The sequence below is a fragment of the Mytilus edulis genome, chromosome 4 (genome assembly GCF_963676685.1).
Source record: "Mytilus edulis chromosome 4, xbMytEdul2.2, whole genome shotgun sequence".
In the NCBI taxonomy this organism is placed as follows: Eukaryota; Metazoa; Mollusca; class Bivalvia; order Mytilida; family Mytilidae; genus Mytilus; species Mytilus edulis.
Genome location: NC_092347.1, coordinates 31,153,689 through 31,177,059, shown reverse-complemented (window position 1 = coordinate 31,177,059; position 23,371 = coordinate 31,153,689). Strand labels below are relative to the sequence as shown.

Below are 23,371 nucleotides of genomic sequence, written 5' to 3'. Positions count from 1 at the left end.
CCTTTGAATTCATATTTTTCATTAGTATTACTTTATTTAATGAACTTCTTAATCTGAAAAACTAGATTTATATATAAACATGTAATAGGACGGGGTAACACTTCAGTTACTTCATTGAAATTATAATATTTTAAAGATTGATCAATTTAAAAAAAAAAAAAAACTTTATCTTTTTCTAGTTTTTCCTGATTTAATATTGAGTTGTCTCCCTTTTAACAGGTAAGATGAAAATAGCTGTGGGGATTTCCAGACATATCCTAATGGTGGAATAACATGTTCAGAAAATGGAATAATTTCCAATGATAAACACATCTCCAATGATATATATGTGGTAATTTGAATAACTTGCTATTTTCATTTTATTTTAAATGCAGAGTTCTGTAAATTGAAAGACATATAGTGTTAGACTGAAGTGAAGTGAAAGTACATTGTTTTGCAAGATATTATTAAAAGTAAATGTAACATTTTCAGGTCTTCACGCATGCCAAAAAGAAATACGAAAGATATCACCCACGACCTTACAAACCCTCCATCCCATTTCTTCTTTCCCTCTTAAAATAAATACATTACTTTCTCTTTTACTAAATGTCACAATCACTGCTTAAGTATCTAAGGTTATCCTAGCTAAACCTACATAGGTATTTGATAAACTAAAAGTTGAAGATTACTGTCAAAGCAAAAGGCATACCAGTTTCTACCAATTTTTAGGAAGCTCTGATTGAAGGTTACACGAAAAATGCTTTGAAAATTTCATACATGGTCATTATATAAAAGGACACACAAGTATTTGGAAAACAGAAAAAAGATGAGCAATGTGTATCTTAAATGCATCAAAATAGTATAGCACCTTCACATATACCTTAGACTTGATAGAAAAAAATCTGCAATTTTTTTTAACAAAATGTTGCAAATGTTTTATGAGACAGATAGACGAATAGGACGAAGGACAGGCACATATAAACCTGTAAACCTTCCACTTAGAAACAGCGGTATAATTGTAATTCAAATTTAATTGAGATTAACACAATGCTATTAAAAGACTAAACACTTGATAATTGATGACTATTTTATCTATCCTGATCGACCTATAATTGTTTATTTCCTTTGAATATAAGGGACGAAAAAATACTTCATTTCGTTAAAAAAAATTGTTTCATTGTATTAAAAATAAATAGATTAATGTGTTGCTGGATAATTTCACAAAAAGAACAATTCGAAAAAAAATATAGTCTCGTTGTGAATGAAAGAGCATGGTCGCAAGAAAAGTCTGAGAGGAAGATTCGAAAGAAATTTTAGATTTTAGTCGTCATCACCACACCACAACTCATTCCTTAGTGCAAAAACATTTACACATTGTATATACACAAAACTCATCCAATAATTATTCCCGAAAAAGTGTTAAACTACGAAGTTTTTCAAATAACATTTTTCACATTGACCGTCAACCATTCCGCATCTTTGCTTGCTGAAAAAAATCTCAACAAAACTCAACAAATAATCCTTCAACTCCAATATACAACCATTTTTGTGAACAACAATTGTATATTCTAATATTATATAAACATTTATTCCAAATCTCGCCATCCGAGGAAATACGGAGATTTATTCATCATCATTCATCATTCTTACCTTTTAACATTTGCATATTTATTTTAACCTGTCGTATATATTTTACGTTTCGCCGTGTGCTTAAACCGTAATTAATTTTTAGTGACCCAAACATTTTATCAACATATAATTTTTAATATCCAGCTGAAATCAATGTCCGAGAGAAAATTAGAAAAATATCTGAAACGGAAATTACCTGAGATAACCTCTGAAAAATCAAGTACTCCAATTCTTCTATCTCCGATAGTAAAGGAAATTATTTAAAAACTCATACTGAAACAGAAATTGACCACGAAATCAGATGGTACTGTGAACGGGGTAGATCCACTGTCGCAGGATATTCTTGGCTTGAATCTAATATTCAACGTCTTACTGATCGTTTGGATAGCATCCATGTATATGTCTGGCTAGGCACCTGTGACCTTACATCATACAAGCGTCCTTTCATCTCGTTAGCTTTACCAACTGATAATATCCTGCAATCTATATTTGACACTTATGATAAATTTATCACGCTTCTCGCCAAATACCCGAACTCACATTTAACTTTTCTGGAAATTCCAATATATTCAATTGTAGAATGGAATAAATATCAAAAGCATCAACAACCATCTTCTTTCAATCCTCAAGACGAAATACTTATATCTCAACTACAAAAGCTCAATTGCTACATTAAAGAACTGAACACTCAACTTGCTACAAATCCCTCGCCTATGTTCTCAGTAGATATTTCTCATAATCAGTCTAAAAATTCAAAATCAAAGAAGCATCTTACAAGACATAACTACAACTTTACTCTGTACAAAGACGGCATCCATCCCAGCACTAGTCTGGCAAAAGTCTGCATTAGAAAAATATCAAATCTGATCATCAAAGACTGTTGGCAACCTTAAAATTAAACTAACTATTATATACTTGATTGGCTCATTCCTACATTTTTAAATATGGATATGATTTCAACATTATCAAAATCAAAATCTACAGGCTCGCTAAAAGGATTACATCAATTAAGCAACTCCAAAGATTCAATTTTAGACAATATATCTACTAGAAGTAAAAACTACTCTCTCAATCGCTCCAAAGCCCTGGACAAAAAACAGGAAACATGTCAAAAACAACATATTCAATATGAAATGAAACCTGGCAAAAACTTCGTAATTGAATTCTCCACAGCAGCTTTTGAGGCTACTAAAAAAAATTTTACAACAACAATTTGGCAGTGAAATAGCAGAAAAATCTTGACTCAACTCACATTACTGTAGACCACTCTTACAGAATCTACAACCGTAAAAATAACGGACAAATTGGCTCGCAACTGAAATATGTAGTTAATGTATACAATACAACTAGCCTGATCAACGTCAATGGTAATAGAGTTGAATTATTTGTAAATGGCATTTTCAAAGATCTTTTGACATTTTAAATAATGAAATAGCCAACTACCTGGAGGATATAAGTGCTAATTATAAAGATAAAGACAGAAATTTAGGAAATTCTGCTTCATCCACCCTGAAAGGGAAGTCAAGGCAACCAACAGTGGGAACATCCACGACGTGTCGCCTTGCACTGTCCCCTTTACCATCTCCACAAGTCCTGGACATTTCTTCCGGCTCACCAAAATCTACTTCGTTAGAATCATCCATATCCAAGCCTTTAACCGAAATTTGCCCTATGTGTTCAGAGTTTGTTGTTGAGGAAGGTATAGCATGTGACAAATGTAACTTTTGGCTTCACTTCGAATGCACAGGCATAAACAAAGATAAAACAAACCTAAATAGCATCCAGGGGGAGGATTTTATCTGCATGCTCTGTAACAATGATCTGTTATATGAAGACCGAAACACAAATGAGACTCTCTGTCAAGTGACGCAAGATAATGAGGATATACACTCAGATTCTATATTATCAAATCTAAGCATAATCGACCCATCTTCTAATACTCATAAACAGATGATTTCAAACTCTCCAGCCATAAACTCTTCTAATGTTGCTAAAGGGGAATTGGGTCACCCAACAGTGGGATTATCCACGACGAGCTGTCCTGACTTCCCCTTGGCAACAGCTTCGGACACTAGTGGTTCACAGAATGAAAACCAGGTGAACATTCCAATTAATGCTGAGATAATTAAACCTAAAACAACAAAAAGAGCTTATAAAACAAAAGATGAAAAAGAAGATATCATCATTAACCAAAAGACAAGAATTCTAAATTTAGAAAACGAAATTAATCAGCTCAAAAATGTAGTGAATAGCCTGTCTTTAAATTCCTCAAACCATAACGTTCATAGTCAAAATGAAAGTCAACATAACCAAAGTTCGTGTTGCCAACAAAAGATTAGAGATGAACTAATGGAGCAACGAATCAGAATGCTCGAAAATCAAATGGTTCAAAATATGTGCATCAATACAGCTCTAACAACACAGCTTGCAATGCAAACAAGATCAGCTTACCCCATGTCAGCACATCCTCCAAATATGCATTGCGGTGCACCACCATTTAACCATTTCCAACATCCAGCTTCAACATCTAGCCACATACCGCTGCACCCTATCCCATCTTTTCAAGCCTACAATCATCATCAATTTATTCATCAATTTCAACCACCAGCTTATAACGACCCAAATGCGCCTCATCTGAACAACATCCATATGGCCTATCCATCAACTAACCATATGGACACTAGGGGGCTACATGATCGGCCACAACACTCTCAACAATGCAACTATCCACAACAGGGCCCACCTATTGGTCAATTTCCGGTTTCACATGCTGAAACTCAATCAAGACAATCTAGTGCTCATGTGAAGAATTCCCAACAACAATCTCATTCGCAATCTTCGCAAAGGAAGCCCTCTCATCTGCCAAACAATTCTCAGTTAATGGATTCTCATTCTCAACACAAAAGGACTTTTCATCAAACTAACCAAGTTCAACATACGGCTCATCAAAAGTCCAGAAAACTATGTACAACTAAACAATTGCCTCTAAGGGATAGGATAGGGAAGTCAGGACAACCAATAGTGGGATTATCCACGACGTGTCGTCCTGCACTCCTCCCTACACCAAGTACAGGAGAAGGGACATCTTTACAACTGCTCTCAGAATCCATCGACTTATACACAAATACAAATCATGATGTAACAGTTTCTCACTCCTCTATAAACATTACCTCTCAGGATTCGCCAGTATCGCCAAGTTTGGATGCTCAAACAAATTCTAATGTCAATAGTAAAGGGAATTCTGATCATCCTTTTCGTCAAACAGGCCTTTTCAAACATCCTCCAGATCAAAGAGTAATACTGAGGTCCACGAGACTATAAATATTCTTTCTTGTAATATTGAAGGTATCAAGTCAAATCATCAATACCTACATACACTGGATCTGCAAAATACAATCGTGTGCCTCCAAAAACACTTTCTCTGGGAATTCCAAAAACAAACTATGTCAAAGTTAATACCATCTCTGGATAATTTTACTAGATGTCACGATACTAGTGAACATATTTCAAATTTTAAAGCGCCAAGAGGACAAGCTGGGGTCTCAATCTTGTGGCCCAAACAATGGTCAAGCAAAATTAAGAAACTTAAAGTAGGAAATGAACGAATCATTGCTATTACAATAGCAACAGATCCTATGCTCTGTATCATCAATGCATATATGCCTACAATAAATACTAACTCTGAAATCCAATATTCTGAATGTCTGGATATAATTTTCGACATCATTGAAAAATATCAATCCAAATATATTATAATTCTGGCTGGTGATCTTAATGGCTCCCTTCTTCAGACTAGAACAAACAAACATGATAAACTTTTGAAGGAATTTGTTCAGGAAGTTTCTCTTTTTCGACCAGATCTAGGCAATCAACCTACCTTCTTTCATCATGCTCACCATGGTTCGTCACAGATAGATTATATTCTTTCCAACAGGAATAATTTATCTAAAAAGTATTCCATTCTAGACAAATCCTATGCTAACACCTCGGCACATTGTGCAGTCATTCTACATACAAATATCACTTCTTGTCCGCAATACAAATCAAAAGAAAACCATTAAAACGAAAGTTTTATGGGAGCAAAGAGATGAAGAGAAATACAGGGAAACAATCCTAAATGAGTTGCGTCAAAAAGATCTTCCAACACTGGACATTGATAAACAAATAGATATTATCTCAAATTCGCTTCTTAACGCTCAACAACAATCCATTCCGTCAAAAATTACTCAGCTGAAAGGCCCTAAATGGAAAGCTACCCCTGAAGTTACAGTCTTACTCAGGATGTGTAAAGTTATTTACAACAAATGGGCAGACTTAGGGAAACCAATTGGCCATCCTTTATCTCTTGAACTAAAAATCCATAAAAAAAAGCTTCGTCAACGTCAGCGAATGGAACAAGCCATCGACAGAAATACCATCCATAATAAAATTATGAACACCTCTAGCTCACAGATGTTCCACAGACTCATCAGAAGAAATTTGGGTGATAACTCCCAATCTGCAATAAACTGTAAAAAAACTGATGAAAATGAATATCTTTTTCTGGCTAAAGACCAAAGGAAAGCTTTCGCAAACTATTACGAAGATTTGAGTGCCCCTAAACCGGAACAATTTGATGATTTATATGTAAATTTATGCAAAATTCGTCAAAAAGAAATGTTGAAAACACTCGAAGACCAGGAAATACCGTCTGACTATTTTACATCAGCTGATATAATCAAAGCCATTGAAGAATTAAATATGAATAAAAGTCCTGATGAATTTGGATTATGTGCTGAACATCTCAAATTCTCCAAAAATGAAATAGCTCCTTATCTTACAAAACTTTTCAATAACATAATAGAAACTCTAAAGACTCCAGGCACTTTCAAGACTGGCATTCTCTTCCCCGTTTTAAAAAAGGACAAGGATCCCTCTGATGTCAACAGTTACCGTGGTATTACAGTAACCCCAGTCATAGGAAAAGTTTTCGAATACTGCATTCTACCTAAACTCAATCTGCAAAACATTACGAACTTACAATTTGGCTTCACTAAAGGCCTAAATCCTCTCATCTCTAGCTTCATTATATCGGAATCAAAATATGATCAAACAAGGAAAAACAGTGAATTTTATATGGGTTTCTTGGATGTTAAATCAGCCTTTGATGTGGTGCAGCATGACATTATCCTAGATAAATTATTAGACTTAAATATTCCTTCTTTCCTTTGGCTGGTAATTAAAGATCTTTATTCTAATCTCTCAACAAAAGTGAAATGGCAAGGCGATCTTAGTGAAAAATTTTCGGTCCACCAAGGTGTACGACAAGGTGGAATTTTGTCTACTCATCTCTACAAAATATTTGTATTAGACCTACTTTTGGAACTAGAAAGAAACTCTCTAGGTTTAAATACTGGAAATATTTTTGTTGGTACTCCCACATGCGCTGATGATATGGCTTTTATTGAAACAAATAGAGACAATCTTCAAATTATGCTCAACGTTTCGGAAAGATATTCTAAACAACATCACTACAAAATTCATCCTACAAAAACAAAAATTGTTACATGTGGAAAGGTTACAAATGCTGACTGGACTCTATACGATACTCCGGTTACAATATCAAAAGAAGCAACTCATTTAGGTATAACTAGAAGTTGGAAAAAGGAAGGAGAAATAAATGTGGCCAATAGAATAAAGCTCGCAAGACGAACTTTGTATGCATTAATGGGCTCTGGGGTGCATGGAACAAACGGCTTAGAACCAGTAACATCTTATAAAATCTACAACACATACGTTCTACCAAGACTCCTTTATGGTTTGGAAGCCATTCCTCTAAATAAGACTAATATATCACAGCTGGAATCTTTTCATAGAAAGAATTTAAGACATTTTCAATCTCTTCCTCAACGCACGGCTATAGTTGCAATATATCTTTTAATTGGTGGACTGCCAATAGAGGCTGAACTACACAAAAAGCAACTGTCTTTCCTACATAATTTACTGTCTTCAAATGTTCAAAGAGTTGATGATATCATCATCAGACAAATGTCGGTCAACTATGACAACCCGAACAGCTTCTTCTCAAAAAATCGAGAAATCCTGTTAAAGTATGGACTGCCTCCAATTCATCTTCTCCAAGAAACTCTTCCCTCAAAATTGAAATGGAAATCTCTTGTGACGAAGCATCTGAACACATACTGGCAAAATACACTAAGGGACGACGCAGAATCTAAATCAACTTTAAAACATATGGATACTGAACATCTTCTTGTTGGCAAAAATCATCCAGTATGGACTATATTTGAAAAGACAAAAGCCGAAGTTCGGAAAGCTATTATTAAAGCTAGAATAGTTTCAGGAACCTTTGTTCTGAATTCTGATCGAGCGAAATTTAATCAAGCACCGTCTTCAGTCTGCCAACTATGTAATCTTTCTGAGGAAAATATCTCTCATTTTCTCCTGGAGTGTCCAATTTTATCAAATACTAGAATTACATACTTTCAACCAATCAAGTCATTTGTTACTCAACATATAACAGCTGAAGTCTGGCACAGTGTCTTTCAATCTAAATCAAATATCATCAGGCTAATTACAGACTGTAGGCATTTCTCAAAAACACTAAGAGACGACAAGATAATGAATATGATAGAAACCAAAACAAGGGAGATGTGTTATAAACTGTATATCAAACGCTTAAAGTTGCTTGAGGCAATGGATGGTTGACGGTCTGAAACAAAAAGTTTTTATTCCGTATAAGTTGTGTTTTAACGTTTATAAAAGACACTCGGATTTTATGTGTAAATAGAAAGAGTTTTCTTTTACTGTGTATTATACTGGTGGATATTAACTTTTAAAATATATATAACATACATATATTTTAATGTGTAAATAGTACTTTTACTTGGAGATAATCCTTGGTGTTCCTTATAAAGGAAGCTTATACGGAGAGAAGAAGTATAATTTTAATTATTTTTTTCTATTATATATTTCGGAGTTAAAGTTGTACACATTTGTGTTTAGGTCACTTCAAGAACACCTCCGGGTGTCGGATTTTCTCGCTTTATTAAAGACCAATTGGTGGCCTCCGGCTGTTTTCCACTCTTTGGTCGGGTTGTTGCCTCTTTGACACATTCCCCATTTCCATTTCCAATTTCATTTACCAGAAAATTAAATGTGAGTACTTTATTTTGGTATGAAGACATGTTCCATATATTAATGCAGCATCAACATTCTTAAAACGCATGTTTAAGCACTTGCTGGTTTTCTTTGATTTTGCCGAAAATCGGTGAACCGTAAGACACGTGTCAAAGAACATATCTTATTACACTACTATCTTAAAAAAATGAAAAATGTTTTTTTTTGCATGAGAAAATAACCCAGACATTAGATATGATTGCCATAAAATACTTTTGGGACTTATTATTGTTTTGCTTTTAATTCAACATCTATAGTTGAAAATTTGAAGTGTACATCGGTTAATTTAATGATAGAATACAGAAATTGATTTAGTTTTTTATTAAATAACCCCCCCCACACACACACACACACACACACACACTTTACGATTAATCATTACCTGAGTGGATGCTAAAGTTTGGAGACCAAGGCCTCTTAGCTATAAGAATTGTTACGTCAATATTTTTCATACAAAATAATATCTTTTGCTCTAAAACTAACACATATATATTGTTCTGATCTTATTAAAACAACGTAACTTCAGTCGCGAGAGTTTTTTTGTATATTTGGGCTTTTGAACTCTGCTGCATTTGTTTGCCCCTGCCCTAACCTACTGTTTAGTGGTTGTTGTTTGATAATGTATTTCAAAGTGTTTCTCGTTTTTCGAACATATAGACCGTTAGTTTTTCCGTTTGAATGGTTTTACACTAGTCATTTTGGGGCTTCTTACAGTTTGCTGTTCGGTGTTAGCCAAGGCTTCGTGTTGGGGGCAGATGAGTAAAATTATACAGTTTTGCACGTATAAATTTAGCAATGACTCAAATAGCACAGTCAGACTCATATAGACCGTTAGTTTTTCCGTTTGAATGGTTTTACACTAGTCATGTTGGGGCTTCTTACAGTTTGCTGTTCGGTGTTAGCCAAGGCTTCGTGTTGGGGGCAGATGAGTACAATTATACAGTTTTACATGTATAAATTTAGCAATGACTCAAATAGCACAGTCAGACTCAAGACAACAGTGTTCCTGTATATTTGGTATCCAGTAAACGAGTACGTGGCGCATTTAAAACTGTTTAAGCTCAACGAAATTTGATATCTTCCAGGTAAATTAGACCCAAAAAAAAATATGTTTTTGATATGAATTTTTAAAAGTTGGGGCGGAATTGGTTCAATTAAATTTGTTTAATGTACTGTGGCAAATATTATTGCATATTCTCGACGAAATTACATTTTTAATCAGACGATTCCTTCATATAGATTAATGTTTGCGTAAAATATCCATTGGTATTCATCAAGCATGCTCAGTTTGGTCCGTTTATTGGCTATTAAATAGCTACCAGCTTTCTCGTTTTATTTCTAGCAAAATAGCTTTTTTTTATCACAGTCACTCAAGAGCTGCTGTGTGTTTGCAAATTAAAAAGAACTAATAATACTTTCCGCTTAATTTTAAAAACCTGGCAACATAAACAATAAAAACCTTTAATTACACATGTATTTGTCATTATTTCCTTTAAATTGTGAATATTTGTAAGAGGTACATTTTTATACGACCGCAAAAATTTTAATTTTTTGGTCGTATATTGCTATCACGTTGGCGTCGTCGTCTGCGTCGTCGTCGTCGTCGTCTGCGTCGTCGTCGTCGTCGTCGTCGTCGTCGTCGTCCGAATACTTTTAGTTTTCGCACTCTAACTTTAGTAAAAGTTAATAGAAATCAATGAAATTTTAACACAAGGTTTATGACCACAAAAGGAAGGTTGGGATTGATTTTGGGAGTTTTGGTCCCAACATTTTAGGAATTAGGGGCCAAAAAGGGCCCAAATAAGCATTTTCTTGGTTTTCGCACTATAACTTTAGTTTGAGTGAATAGAAATCTATGAAATTTTGAGACAAGGTTTATGACCACAAAAGGAAGGTTGGGATTGATTTTGGGAGTTTTGGTTCCAACAGTTTAGGAATTGAGGGCCAAAAAATGGCCCAAATAAGCATTATTCTTGGTCTGCGTCGTCGTCGTCGTCGTCGTCGTCGTCCGAATACTTTTAGTTTTCGCACTCTAACTTTAGTATAAGTAAATAGAAATCAATGAAATTTTAACACAAGGTTTATGACCACAAAAGGAAGGTTAAGATTGATTGTTGGAGTTGAGGTCACAACAGTTTATGAATTAGGGGCCAAAAAGGGGCCCAAATAAGCATTATTCTTTAGTATAAGTAAATAGAAATCTATGAAATTTAAACACAAGGTTTATGACCATAAAAGGAAGGTTGGGTTTGATTTTGGGAGTTATGGTCCTAACAGTTTAGGAATAAGGGGCCCAAAGGGTCCAAAATTGAACTTAGTGTGATTTCATCAAAAATTGAATAATTGGGGTTCTTTGATATGCCGAATCTAACTATATATGTAGATTCTTAATTTTTAGTCCCGTTTTCAAATTGGTCTACATTAAGGTCCAAAGGGTCCAAAATTAAACTTAGTTTGATTTTAACAAAAATTGAATCCTTGGGGTTCTTTGATATGCTGAATTTAAAAATGTACTTAGATTTTTAATTATTGGCCTAGTTTTCAAGTTGGTCCAAATGGGGGTCCAAAATTAAACTTTGTTTGATTTCATCAAAAATTGAATAAATCGGTTCTTTGATATGCCAAATCTAACTGTGTATGTAGATTCTTAATTTTTGGTCCAGTTTTCAAATTGGTCTACATTAAGGTCCAAAGGGTCCAAAATTAAACTAAGTTTGATTTCAACAAAAATTAAATTCTTGGGCTTATTTGATATGCTTTATTTAAATATGTACTTTGATTTTTGATTATGGGCCCAGTTTTCAAGTTGGTCCAAATCAGGATTCATACCAAGTATTGTGCAATAGCAAGAAATTTTCAATTGCACAGTATTGCACAATAGTAAGAAATATCTAATTGCACAATATTGTGCAATAGCAATTAATTTTCAATTGGAGTTATCTTTCTTTGTATAGAATAGTAGTTGATAATATATGTTGGAAATTTGCCAGACATGACTATGATGTCATTTTCTATTTTTATTTGCCAATAACTTTATGTAAATAACTTCATTGGAAATTTGCCAATATAAAATGCTGCTGATGAAGCTTTTTTCCTTATCTTATCTAAAATGTTTTTAGATAGTGTATGTTGGACATTTGCCAGACATGACTATGATGTCATTTTCTATTTTTATTTGCCAATAACTTTATGTACATAACTTCATTGGAAATTTGCCAATATAAAATGTTTCTGATGAAGTTTTTTTTATTGTTTTATACAATAAACAATGTATATTCACTTTTACTACCAACCAATCTTTACCATTCAGTGATAACAAGCACTTTATTTTACATTTTAATATTTTATGATGTATTTAAAAGAGTAGTTATTGTTGCAAACTCCATTAGAAATTTGAATTGATATCAGTTTTGGAAAAAGGGAAACGGGGATGTGAAAAAAAGGGGGGGTTAAATTTTTCTCATTTCAGATTTCATAAATAAAAAGAAAATTTCTTCAAACATTTTTTTGAGAGGATTAATATTCAACAGCATAGTGAATTGCTCAAAGGCAAAAAAAAAACTTTTAAGTTCATTAGACCACATTTATTCTGTGTCAGAAACCTATGCTGTGTCAACTATTTAATTTTAGATTTAAAAAGTTTGAAGAAGAAATCTTTAATTGATTTGAAAAATCTTGACATTTGTTTTGTGTAAAAAAAAACCCATGTATTGTCAAAAATTTGATCACAATCCAAATTCAGAGCTGTATCACGCTTGAATGTTTTGTCCATACTTGCCCCAACTGTTCAGGGTTCGACCTCTGCAATCGTATAAAGCTGCGCCCTGTGGAGCACCTGGTTTTACTTTTATGACTAAAATCGATAACGCTCAGAACGGATTAGCAATAGAAACAGGGGTACTATTTTGCTTGAGTGACTTACCTTACAAAATGGCCGACACTTTAAAGTTTAAAAGAACATCAGTTTGATTTCGTTTAACGGGGCGTGGATAATTAGTTTGACGCAGATTAATCACATATCAAACTAGCTTGAATGACCGCAAAAGCATCTATCTGATTGGTTTTAAAATGATTTGATATGGATTGAAATGCATTAAAAATAATTTTCAATTTTTGTCAATCTTTATTCAATTTTCATTTATCTTTTTTAAATGCAGTTAATACCTATTTGTCTGACGATCTGTATTTTGTATTTTCAAAATTCATAATCATGAATATATTATGTTTCAGAAATCATGGACAGAGAAGACCGTAGACGATTCTTTGTTATTGGGTCTGTGTTTCTAGAAGTTGTTACTCCTGTGTTTAGACGTCAACTAGGGAATAATTATACTAAAGCTGGATTTAATTGTCTGAAAGATTTCCTAAACAGCCAACCAGTAGTTCACACTTTGTTCCATTTAAATCACAGATATACATGGTACTGCTGTGTCGATAGCCCAAATTGTATTGCCAGACAAAAGCTTCCACTATACACCTACCAATGGAAACTGTTGTATACAGAAAATCCTGGACCAGGTAATCACCACTGTCACTGTAAATATACAGCTAAACCAGTCCAATTGAATGACCTTGATATCACATTGATGGGCCTTATCCTTGTTAACTGCTTCAATCTAGGACCAGCCGAAGCACAGGCAGTCCGGTATCTCAGGCAATTCAAGAATGATTACCTTAGTCATAACACAAATTGTGGTATAACGGAGCCAAAGTACAATTCACTGTGGCCAGATCTTACATATCATGTCCTTCAACTTGACCAAACCAGACAGAGTGACCTTAAAGATATGAAGAACAGACCACTTGATGAACAACTTTGTAAACAATACTACATACACCTTTTAGATGTCAACAAGAGATTTAAAGAGGTAGTTTAAATAATGCAAGAGTTTAATTTCAATAAAATGCTAATAATAAAAACTGACACTGCTTCTGATACTCCAGTAAGTTGATATTTGGTGCTTTTATTAGCATTTATCTACAACTTCACTTATTTTGATATTAGAAGCTCAAGATAATTACCGGGACTATTTTCAGTAGCTTTACATTGTCAATATATCCTTTAAAACTTTCAGATTGATAATTCCATTCAAGAGATGAATACTTCTATACAAGAAATAAGCACAAGTGTAAATGGGATAAATACATCTGTACAAGGAATAGGTTGGAATCTTCATAGCATGGATGGATCAGTACAAAGAGTAAACAAAACACTACAAGGGCTAGAAAGATCAGTACAAGAAGGAAACGCTACTCTACAAGGCCTAGAAAGATCAGTACAAGGAGGGAACACTGCCCTACAGGAAATAAACTCATCTATCCAGACAATAAATACAGCTGTACGGGGAATACCTGTTATGAATGATGCAATACAGGTAAGAATAATATATGTAAAGTTTAACCATAATAACAAGAGTGGACATGCTGAGGTGTATGGCCTGATTAACAAACTATAATCAAATAACAAAAAAAAAACTCAACTTCGAAATCAATTCAAAACAGAGATATTTATCAAATGATAAAATCAAAAGCTCAAATACACCAGAAGTATGGAAAATAACTGTCATATGCCACTGCTGTGGAGTTTTAATTCACCGAGGGTATCATCAGCCCAGTAGTCAGCACTGCAGTGCTGACACGAATTATCATTGATATGGTCATATTTATAAAATAAGTTTCCAAATTTTTAAATTTTTGAAATACTAAGGCTTATCTACTTCAGGAAAAGATTACCTTAGCTGTAAACTTTTAGGAAGTTTGGTCCTCAATGCCCTTCAACTGTATTTGGCCTTTATAACTTTTTTTCTGGACTCGAGTGTCACTGGTGAGTCTTATGTAGACGAAACGCACGTCTAACGTAAATACAAAATAAATGTAATTCTGGTATCTATATATTGAGTTTATTTACAGCCGATGGGTCGATGCCACTGCTGGTCCAGTTTAAATTCCCCGAGGGTATCAAGGCACAGTAGTTAGCATTTCAGTGCTGACGTGAATTATCATTGCTATGATCATATCTATAAATTAATTGTTTACCAAACTTTTGAATTTTTGAAATAGATTACCTTAGCTGTATTTGGCAAAACTTTTAGGAATTTTGGACCTCAATGCTCTTCAACTTCGTACTGTTTTTTGGCCTTTACAACTTTGTTTTTGACTCGAGCGTCACTGATGAGTCTTATGTAACGAAACGCGCGTCTGACGTAAATACAAAATTTAATCCTGGTATCTATGATGAGTTTATTCCTGACTTGGTACATTCATGTTTGATGTTTAAGATGAAGTATCACATAAAGTTAACATTATCAATGTTCAATGAAAATTTGGTTAAAATTGGTAAATCTGAACAAGACAAACACCATACAATCATGCAATGCACCAAATATAGTTGACAAATTGAATATATATAAGTAAAAGACCAGACCATCAAAACTAAACATTGATAAATGAACCGTAACACATTAGGTCAAGGTCAAATGCAAACTGTCAGACAGACATTTACACCTTACAAGCATTTAATCTACTAAAATAGCTGATCTTAGAACCCGCTGCAAATGTTAACACCTTCCTAAGTCAGGGATTTGATGCACAGCAGTTGTCGTCTGTTTATGTAGTTCATACATGTTTCTCGTTTCTTGTTTTTATATAGATTAGATCGTTGGTTTTCCTGTTTGAATGGTTTACACTAGTATTTTGGGGGTCCTTTGTAACTTGCTGTTCGATGTGAGCCAAGGCTCCGTGTTGAAGGCCGTACCTTGACCTATAATGGTCTACTTTTCTAAATTGTTACTTGGATGGAGAGTTATCTCATTGGCACTCATATCACATCTTCCTATATTTATAAATACTAAAATTTACATTGACCAATAAACCATGAAAATACTGCCCAAACAGACATACACTCATACCACATCTTCTTATATATATATGTGTACCCTTACAATCTGTCAATATACCAACTGTATTTGATCAAATGCTTATAGTTATAGAATAATAAAAAACTTGATATGGTTCAATGAACCATGACAATGAGGTCAAGGTTAAAGGAAACCTGTCTTCATTGACGCAGGTAAAAATACATCAGCATTTATTCTTTTCACTTTTCAAAGACATCGAAATTGCACTCGGACTAATTTTAAGAACACCTTTTTAAAATGTAATATTTTATTCCGCTGAGGTACTCTGCTGAGGTAAGAGCCATTTCCTGGAGTAAACTTGTAAAAGAAGTTTTAAAAGTACAAAAATGGTTTTTGCCAAAAAATATTAAAGAACACAAAATTGTTTAAAGTCGCATTAAAATGACATTTACAGTGTATTGACTCATAATAGGCATTAGAAGGATACATAACAGTTCAGGACAAAATGAAGAAATTTTCAGCAGATCTTCACATTTCCCCTTAGTATGTCAAGCAATAACTTGTATAGTAAGACTATATCAACCCTTGTGTCAAATCAATTCACTATGATTTTCTACATGTATATTGATGGTGCTTAAAAGACAGACAATTTTTTTTTTATTAATAGTAAAAAGCAGCTGTTCAACCAAATTGGTTTCCTTTTATTTCAGAAATTTGTGTTCTATGCTGAAAAAGTACTTACTTGTCGAAGACAAAATCCTGATAAGCAAAGTAACGGTAAGTGTTGTCACACATATCGTTCTCAAGGTTAATAATGATTACCAAATACCAATATATGTTTAATAGAAAAAAATGTAAAATATCTTCTTTTTTTAAAGAGTTATTATTTGATCGCATATAACCTACTTGGATTAGAAATTTTGTGATTGAAATATCACTACTAAGTCATTTTATTTTTTTATTTTCAAAAGTACATTTACCTTTTGTCTTGAGTACTGGTATTACATGTTTAATCAATTACCAGTTTATTTTATTTTCTTAAAATGCAGTAGTACCTGATTTACTGTATGATTTAGGTTTCCAATTGCACAATAACACGTTGTTATTTATTTCATTGCATAGGGCAAGAAAGAAACCCATACAAACTAGGACAGGACATCTTCTATTACCATCATCAGTTTACTACAAATGGTACAGGATCTCAAAGTAAAAACTCACCTTCAATCCCAGGTTTAATCATTAGTAACAAAGCTGTGGTAACAGATGATGGACATGTTGCATGTATTAATTATGATTATTCTTCAATAGAGATTTATGATACAGATAGTTTATATGTTGGTACAATACAACTACAGAGTGAACCATGGGATATAACTGTATTCAACAACTGTACAGTCGCTGTTACAAAACATCGCTGTCAAAGTATAGACATATTGAACATACACAATAAACAGGAAGTGAAATCGATACAATTATCTACAGCATGCTTTGGCATCACAACTAAAAACAACAAGTTAGTAGTGGGCTGTGGGGAAGGATTGTTGATCATAGATCCTCAAACAGAGAAGGTGGAGAAGACCATTGAAACTGGAGATTGTATTCCTCGCAGACTTTGTGGTTCACATGATAGTATATTTTACACAGATGGTTGTAGTAATTACCTGTACCATTACAACATCCCGTATAACAAGTTTTCCAAAGTAAAATTACCATCAGGGGTCAGTGATGTGACCACACTACAAGATGGCAGTGTGTATGCTACATGTTATGCAAAATTAGTACTACATGTTTCCTCTGATGGACAGAAGTATAAAAAAGTTACTACAAAGGGACTAGCATCACTAGGGTTTATTTCTAAAATAAGTTTTAATCCAATACAAAAGAAACTGGTCATGAAAACAAGAAATTTAGTTACAGTGTATCACAGGGAAACTCCACAACAGCACACAAATATCTTTAAAGGTTGTCTTATTCAATAGCCAGACTTAAAATACTTACGAAAAGTTCTGAAATTTAAGGTCTCGGGCATAATAACAAAGTATCAAAACAAGAGGCTCTAAAGAGCCTGTGTCGCTCACCTTGGTCTATGTGCATATTAAGCAAAAGACACAAATGGATTCATGACAAAATTGTATTTTGGTGATGGTGATGTGTTTGAAGTTCTTACTTTACTGAACGTTCTTGCTTCTTACAATTATATCTATAATGAACTTTTTCCATTAGTAACAGAGAAAAATATTTGGTAAAAATTTACATAAATTTACCAAATTAATGAAAATTGTGAAAAATTGACTATAAAGGGCAATAACTCCTTAAGGGGTCAATTGACCATTTAGGTCATGTTGACTTATTTGTAGATCTTACTTTGATGAACATTATCGCTGCTTACAGTTTATCGCTATCTATAATAGTATTCAAGATAATAACCACAAACAGCAAATTTCTTTAAAAATTACCAATTGGAGGGCAGCAACCCAACAACCGGTTGTCCAATTCATTTGAATATTTCAGGGCAGATAGATCTTGACTTGATTAACAATTTAACTCCTTGTCAGATTTCCTCTAAATGATTTGGTTTCAGAGTTATAAGCAAAAAACTACATTTTACCCCTGTTCTATTTTTAGCCGTGGTGGCCATCTTGGTTGGATGGCCAGGTCATCGGACACATTTTTCAAACAAGGTACCTCAAAGATGATTGTGGCCAAGTTTGAATTAATTTGGCCCAGTAGTTTCAGAGGAGAAGATTTTTGTAAAAGATAACTAAGATTTACGAAAAATGGTTAAAAATGGATTATAAAGGGCAATAACTCCTAAAGGGGTCAACTGACCATTTCGGTCATTTGTCTGATTTGTAAATCTTACTTTGATGAACATTATTGCTGTTTACAGTTTATCTCTATCTATAATAATATTCAAGATAATAACCAAAAACAGCAAAATTTCCTCAAAATTACCAATTCAGGGGCAGCAACCCAACAACGGGTTGACCGATTCATCTGAAAATTTTAGGGCAGATAGATCTTGACCTGATAAACATTTTTACCCCCACATCAGATTTCCTCTAAATGCTTTGGTTTTTGAGTTATAAGCCAAAAACTGCATTTTACCCCTATGTTCTATTTTTAGCCGTGGCTGCCATCTTGGTTGGTTGACCGGGTCACGCCACACATTTTTTAAACTAGATACCCCAAAGATGATTGTGGCCAAGTTTGGTTAAATTTGGCCAAGCAGTTTCAGAGGAGAAGATTTTTGTAAAAGATTACTTAGATTTATGAAAAATGGTTAAAAATTGACTATAAAGGGCAATAACTCCTCAAGGGGTCATGACCATTTCGGTCATGTTGACTTATTTGTAAATCTAACTTTGCCGAACATTATTGCTGTTTACAGTTTATCTCTATCTATAATAATATTCAAGATAATAACCAAAAACAGCAAAATTTCCTCAAAATTACCAATTCAGGGGCAGCAACCCAACAACGGGTTGACCGATTCATCTGAAAATTTCAGGGCAGATAGATCTTGACCTGATAAACATTTTTATCCCATTTTATGATTTCCTCGAAATGCTTTGGTTTTTGAGTTATAAGCCATAAACTGCATTTTACCCCTGTTCTATTTTTAGCCTAGGCGGCCATCTTGTTTAGTTGACCGGGTCACGCCACACATTTTTTTAAATAAATACCCCAATGATGATTGTCGCCAAGTTTGGTTCAATTTGGATTAGTAGTTTCAGAGGAGAAGATTTTTGTAAAAGTTAACGGCGACGGACGACGACGACGACGACGACGACGGACGACGCCGGACGCCGGACGCCATGTGATGAGAAAAGCTCACTTGGCCCTCTGGGCCAGGTGAGCTAAAAAATAAAATCACAAAAACACTGAACTCCGAGGAAAGTTCAAAACAAAAGTCGCCCAAACACGTCAAACGAATGGATAACAGCTGTCAGACTCGGTAAGCAGGCAAAAACATTTAGAAACATTCATTTGAATTGCCAAATTAGAAATACAGAAAACGCAAATTAAAGACACAGAAGTTGTGCGGGACCTTTCCAGGCGGAAACCGGTTTGAAATTGAACAAAAGAATCGAAACTCTTTGTTATAGAAGGTGACAAATGCTAACTGTAATGTTTACTATAGTAACAAAAAAAATAAAAGTTAATAGAAACAAATAAAATGACAATTTTCTGCTCAATTACGAAGTATTTTATTTAAAAAAAACACCATTTGCCATCACGAGTTGGTTGACCGTTATGGAATAACCGTTTCACAAATGATATCGGATATGTTCCTTACGTCGTAACTGCAATCCCCTTCCCTTTCATGAATGTGACCTACCGAATTAGACTATTTACCGGATTTGACATCTCATAAGCAACACGACGGGTGCCACATGTGGAGAAGGATCAGCTTACCCTTCCGGAGCACCTGAGATCATCTCTAGTTTTTTGGTGGGGTTTATGTTGTTTATTCTTTAGTTTTCTATGTTGTGTCATGTGTACTATTGTTTGTCTGTTTGTCCATTTCATTTTTAACCATGGCGTTGTCAGTTTTTTTCGATTTATGAGTTTGACTGTCCCTGCTCTGGTATCTTTCGTCCCTCTTGCACAAGTTTTCAATTTATCTATTAAAAAGTTAAGCAGAACATTAGATATCAAGTCGAAGACGGGTGTTGCTAAACGGCGGAAACGGAAAACGGAACGGAAACGGAAACGGAAAGAAATGTTTATATCGACGGAATTTAAGGGGAGGGAAAAAAGAACTATGAACATCAATAGATCTTGCTGGTAATTTTTGCTATTAAAAGTTTCTAATATCAAAAGCTTCTATCTATTTATCATATATTTCAATATAACAGGCGAACATGTAAGTGAGAAAATTCGTCAAATAAGGTCGATAACTCCTAGTCATTTGACCGTTTTGACGTGAATGGACATAAGGTAGAGCTCAAGATTCTAATAAAATTGAGAATAAAAAATGTCAAAGAAGCGACAACCCGATGAAAACCAATTGGTCTTCAACGCAGCGAGAAAATCTCGCACCCGGAGGTGGTATCAGCTGGCCCCTAAATAAAATTGTGTACTAGTTCAGTGAAAATGGGCGTCACACTAAACTCCAAAACATATAAACTAGACTAACAAAGGTCAGAGATTCCTGAAATTGGGACAGGCGAAAAAATGCGGAAAGGGGGGGGGGGGGGGGGCAGGGTAAACATATTTTGTGAGATCCCAACCCTCCCCCTATACCTCTAGCCAATGTAGAATCAAGAAACACATATGAAGCAATACACAGTAAACCTAATTTTAAAAGAAGTCCGAATCAGATGACAGATTAGACATGTTTTTCACACAGCTTTTAAACTAGATACACCGATGATAATTGTTGCAAAGTTTAACCAAAACTATCGGGCGACTCCTTAAAAACCATATGTTCAATAACATTTGGCCCAGTAGTTTCAGAGACTGAGCACGGACATTTTGTAAAAGTTAACAAAGACGAAAATCGGACGACGAACGCCAAGTGATGAGAAAAGCTCACTTAGCAGGACCCAGGTCAGTTAAAAAAAGAACTCTCAAAGTATACCACTAAAGACTAAAGCAGGTCTTAGTACTAGCAGAAAACGACCATGACAGAGCAAAAATATTGAATGAATATATCACTATAATTGTATCAACTAAGAAGACATCAACTAAATATGTACCACTAAATAAACCGTTACATCCAAATTGGAAAGACATAATAACTTAAGTATGGACGAAAACAAAATTAGAATATTGATTCAATACATAAAAAGTATGAGGGCCAGACGAAATAGGTTATAGAATGTTAAAAAAAATATAAAATGAATTAGCAGCTATCGTATTATTATTCACCATTTTTTCAACAATCATCAATTCCAGCATGATACATAATGAATGGACAACAGGAGACATTTGTGCATTTCCGCTATTCAAGTATGAAGTATCTCAAACATGCATTCACTGCAGGATGCTGCAACATATATAGTATGCTCCAACATAATGCGTTATCGTCTAGATTATTATAGTACCATCAATGGTTACGTCTTAGATGCATGATTTTTTGTTGGTTGTTAGTGGCTTTGAACTAGCTGCCAGTTAACTGCGAGTACTACCTAGTGTCATTTTGCTGTTGGGATGTACAAGTACCCGGCCATGTCCACTTCAAGTAAATCTTATGTTGTAATGTTATACCACTGTCCCAGATTAGGGGGAGGGTTGGGATCCTACTAACATGTTTAACCCCACCACATTCTGTATGTATGTGTCTGTCCAAAGTCAGGAGCCTGTAATTCAGTGGTTGTTGTTTGTTTATGTGTTACATATTTGTTTTTCGTTCATTTTTTGTACATAAATAAGGCCGTTAGTTTTCTCGTTTGAATTGTTTTACATTTTCATTTCGAGGCCATTTATAGATGACTATGCGGTATGGGCTTTGCTCATTGTTGAAGGCCGTACGGTGACCTATAGTTGTTAATTTCTGTGTCATTTTGGTCTCTTGTGGAGAGTTGTCTCATTGGCAATCATACCACATCTTCTTTTTATATATTTACGTTAATGTCGCAGTTGCAATTACATGTATTGCGCCAAAAAAATCGTTAGAACACCTTACAGATATATTTATTTCTTATTTTGAAAACGCCCCATATAAACTATTAAATCAAAATTAAACAGCTACAGGATACCAGGTAAAACACATGCAATGTTGGATTTACTCATTCCTATGCTTCCGCAAGCAAAGAGTCGTGGTAAATTGAACAACATCAAACATGTGGGTCCAACAGACCGTTGATTCTGGGGTATCTCAAGGAACTGTTCTGGTCAGGTGTTATTAAGTAAATGATATCAGTGATATCTTGAAAAAATTGGGTGTATGGCCAATAGAAACATCAAAATGATCAGATGCGTAGTGTGAAATAAAGTATCATTTCCGTCATAAAAAAGAACAGAGCAGAATGAGTTTTCAGTTGTTAACACCAAAATCATTAAAAACTACCAAAATTAAAAGTAACTTTCAAATTTCAATATTCCTCTTGTGTGAATGAATATGTCTATGTTAACGGGTGTAACATGTGCAGCTGAATCAATTTACCCTTCCGGAGCAGCTGAGATCACCCCAAGTTTTTGGTAGGGTTCGTGTTGCTCAGCCTTTAGTTTATATGTTGTGTTTTGTGTACAATTGTTTGTCTGTTTGTCTTTTGGTCTTTTTGGCCTTTTTTTTTCTTTTTTAGTAATGGCGTTGACGGTTTGTTTTCGAATAACCCTTTGGTATTTTCCGCCTATCTTTCTGGATGTTTTCTTCTATAAATATAGTAAAACAGAATACTGAATTAGTGACACTATTTTCACTTAATATAATATTATGAAACAAAATTCACGGCTACTTGAGAGATATTGAATTTTCAGAGAAGAATTAAGCAAGATATTTAAAAAGTAGCGTGAACAATTTGTTTTTGAAAAACTTGGGACATGACTACGAAAAACTTCGTGAGGGCACTGTGCAAATAGTATATATCCATGTAGGCTACTAATTGTTCGCCACATTTTGCACATCAATTCGTATTAATTGATTTAAATTCTAGGAGATATAATGCTTTTCCTATGTGAATACCAAACACTGAACATACATCAGTATTGCAAGAATTTACTATACAAATCCTTGAGTATTGTAAATATTGAGAAAGGCTTTGTATAGTGAGAGATTTTGT

The 23,371-nt window shown here is 34.3% G+C and overlaps 1 protein-coding gene across 1 annotated transcript; it reads left to right on the top strand.

Annotated features, from left to right (window-relative positions):
• The first annotated feature begins 218 nt into the window (after positions 1 to 218).
• Positions 219 to 18,689, top strand: LOC139519424 (uncharacterized). Its single transcript, XM_071311516.1, has 5 exons — positions 219 to 331; positions 13,015 to 13,652; positions 13,860 to 14,159; positions 16,352 to 16,418; positions 16,764 to 18,689. The coding sequence occupies exons 2-5, from the start codon at positions 13,020 to 13,022 to the stop codon at positions 17,618 to 17,620; spliced, it is 1,857 nt and encodes a 618-aa protein (XP_071167617.1). The 5' UTR covers positions 219 to 331; positions 13,015 to 13,019; the 3' UTR covers positions 17,621 to 18,689.
• The last annotated feature ends 4,682 nt before the right edge of the window (positions 18,690 to 23,371 follow it).

Coding starts and splice junctions, on each gene's coding strand:
- LOC139519424 (XM_071311516.1), top strand. CDS start 13,020: ATGGACAGAGAAGACCGTAGACGATTCTTTGTTATTGGGTCTGTGTTT. Junction 13,653..13,859: donor TCAACAAGAGATTTAAAGAG/GTAGTTTAAATA, acceptor TAAAACTTTCAG/ATTGATAATTCCATTCAAGA. Junction 16,419..16,763: donor TCCTGATAAGCAAAGTAACG/GTAAGTGTTGTC, acceptor TTCATTGCATAG/GGCAAGAAAGAAACCCATAC.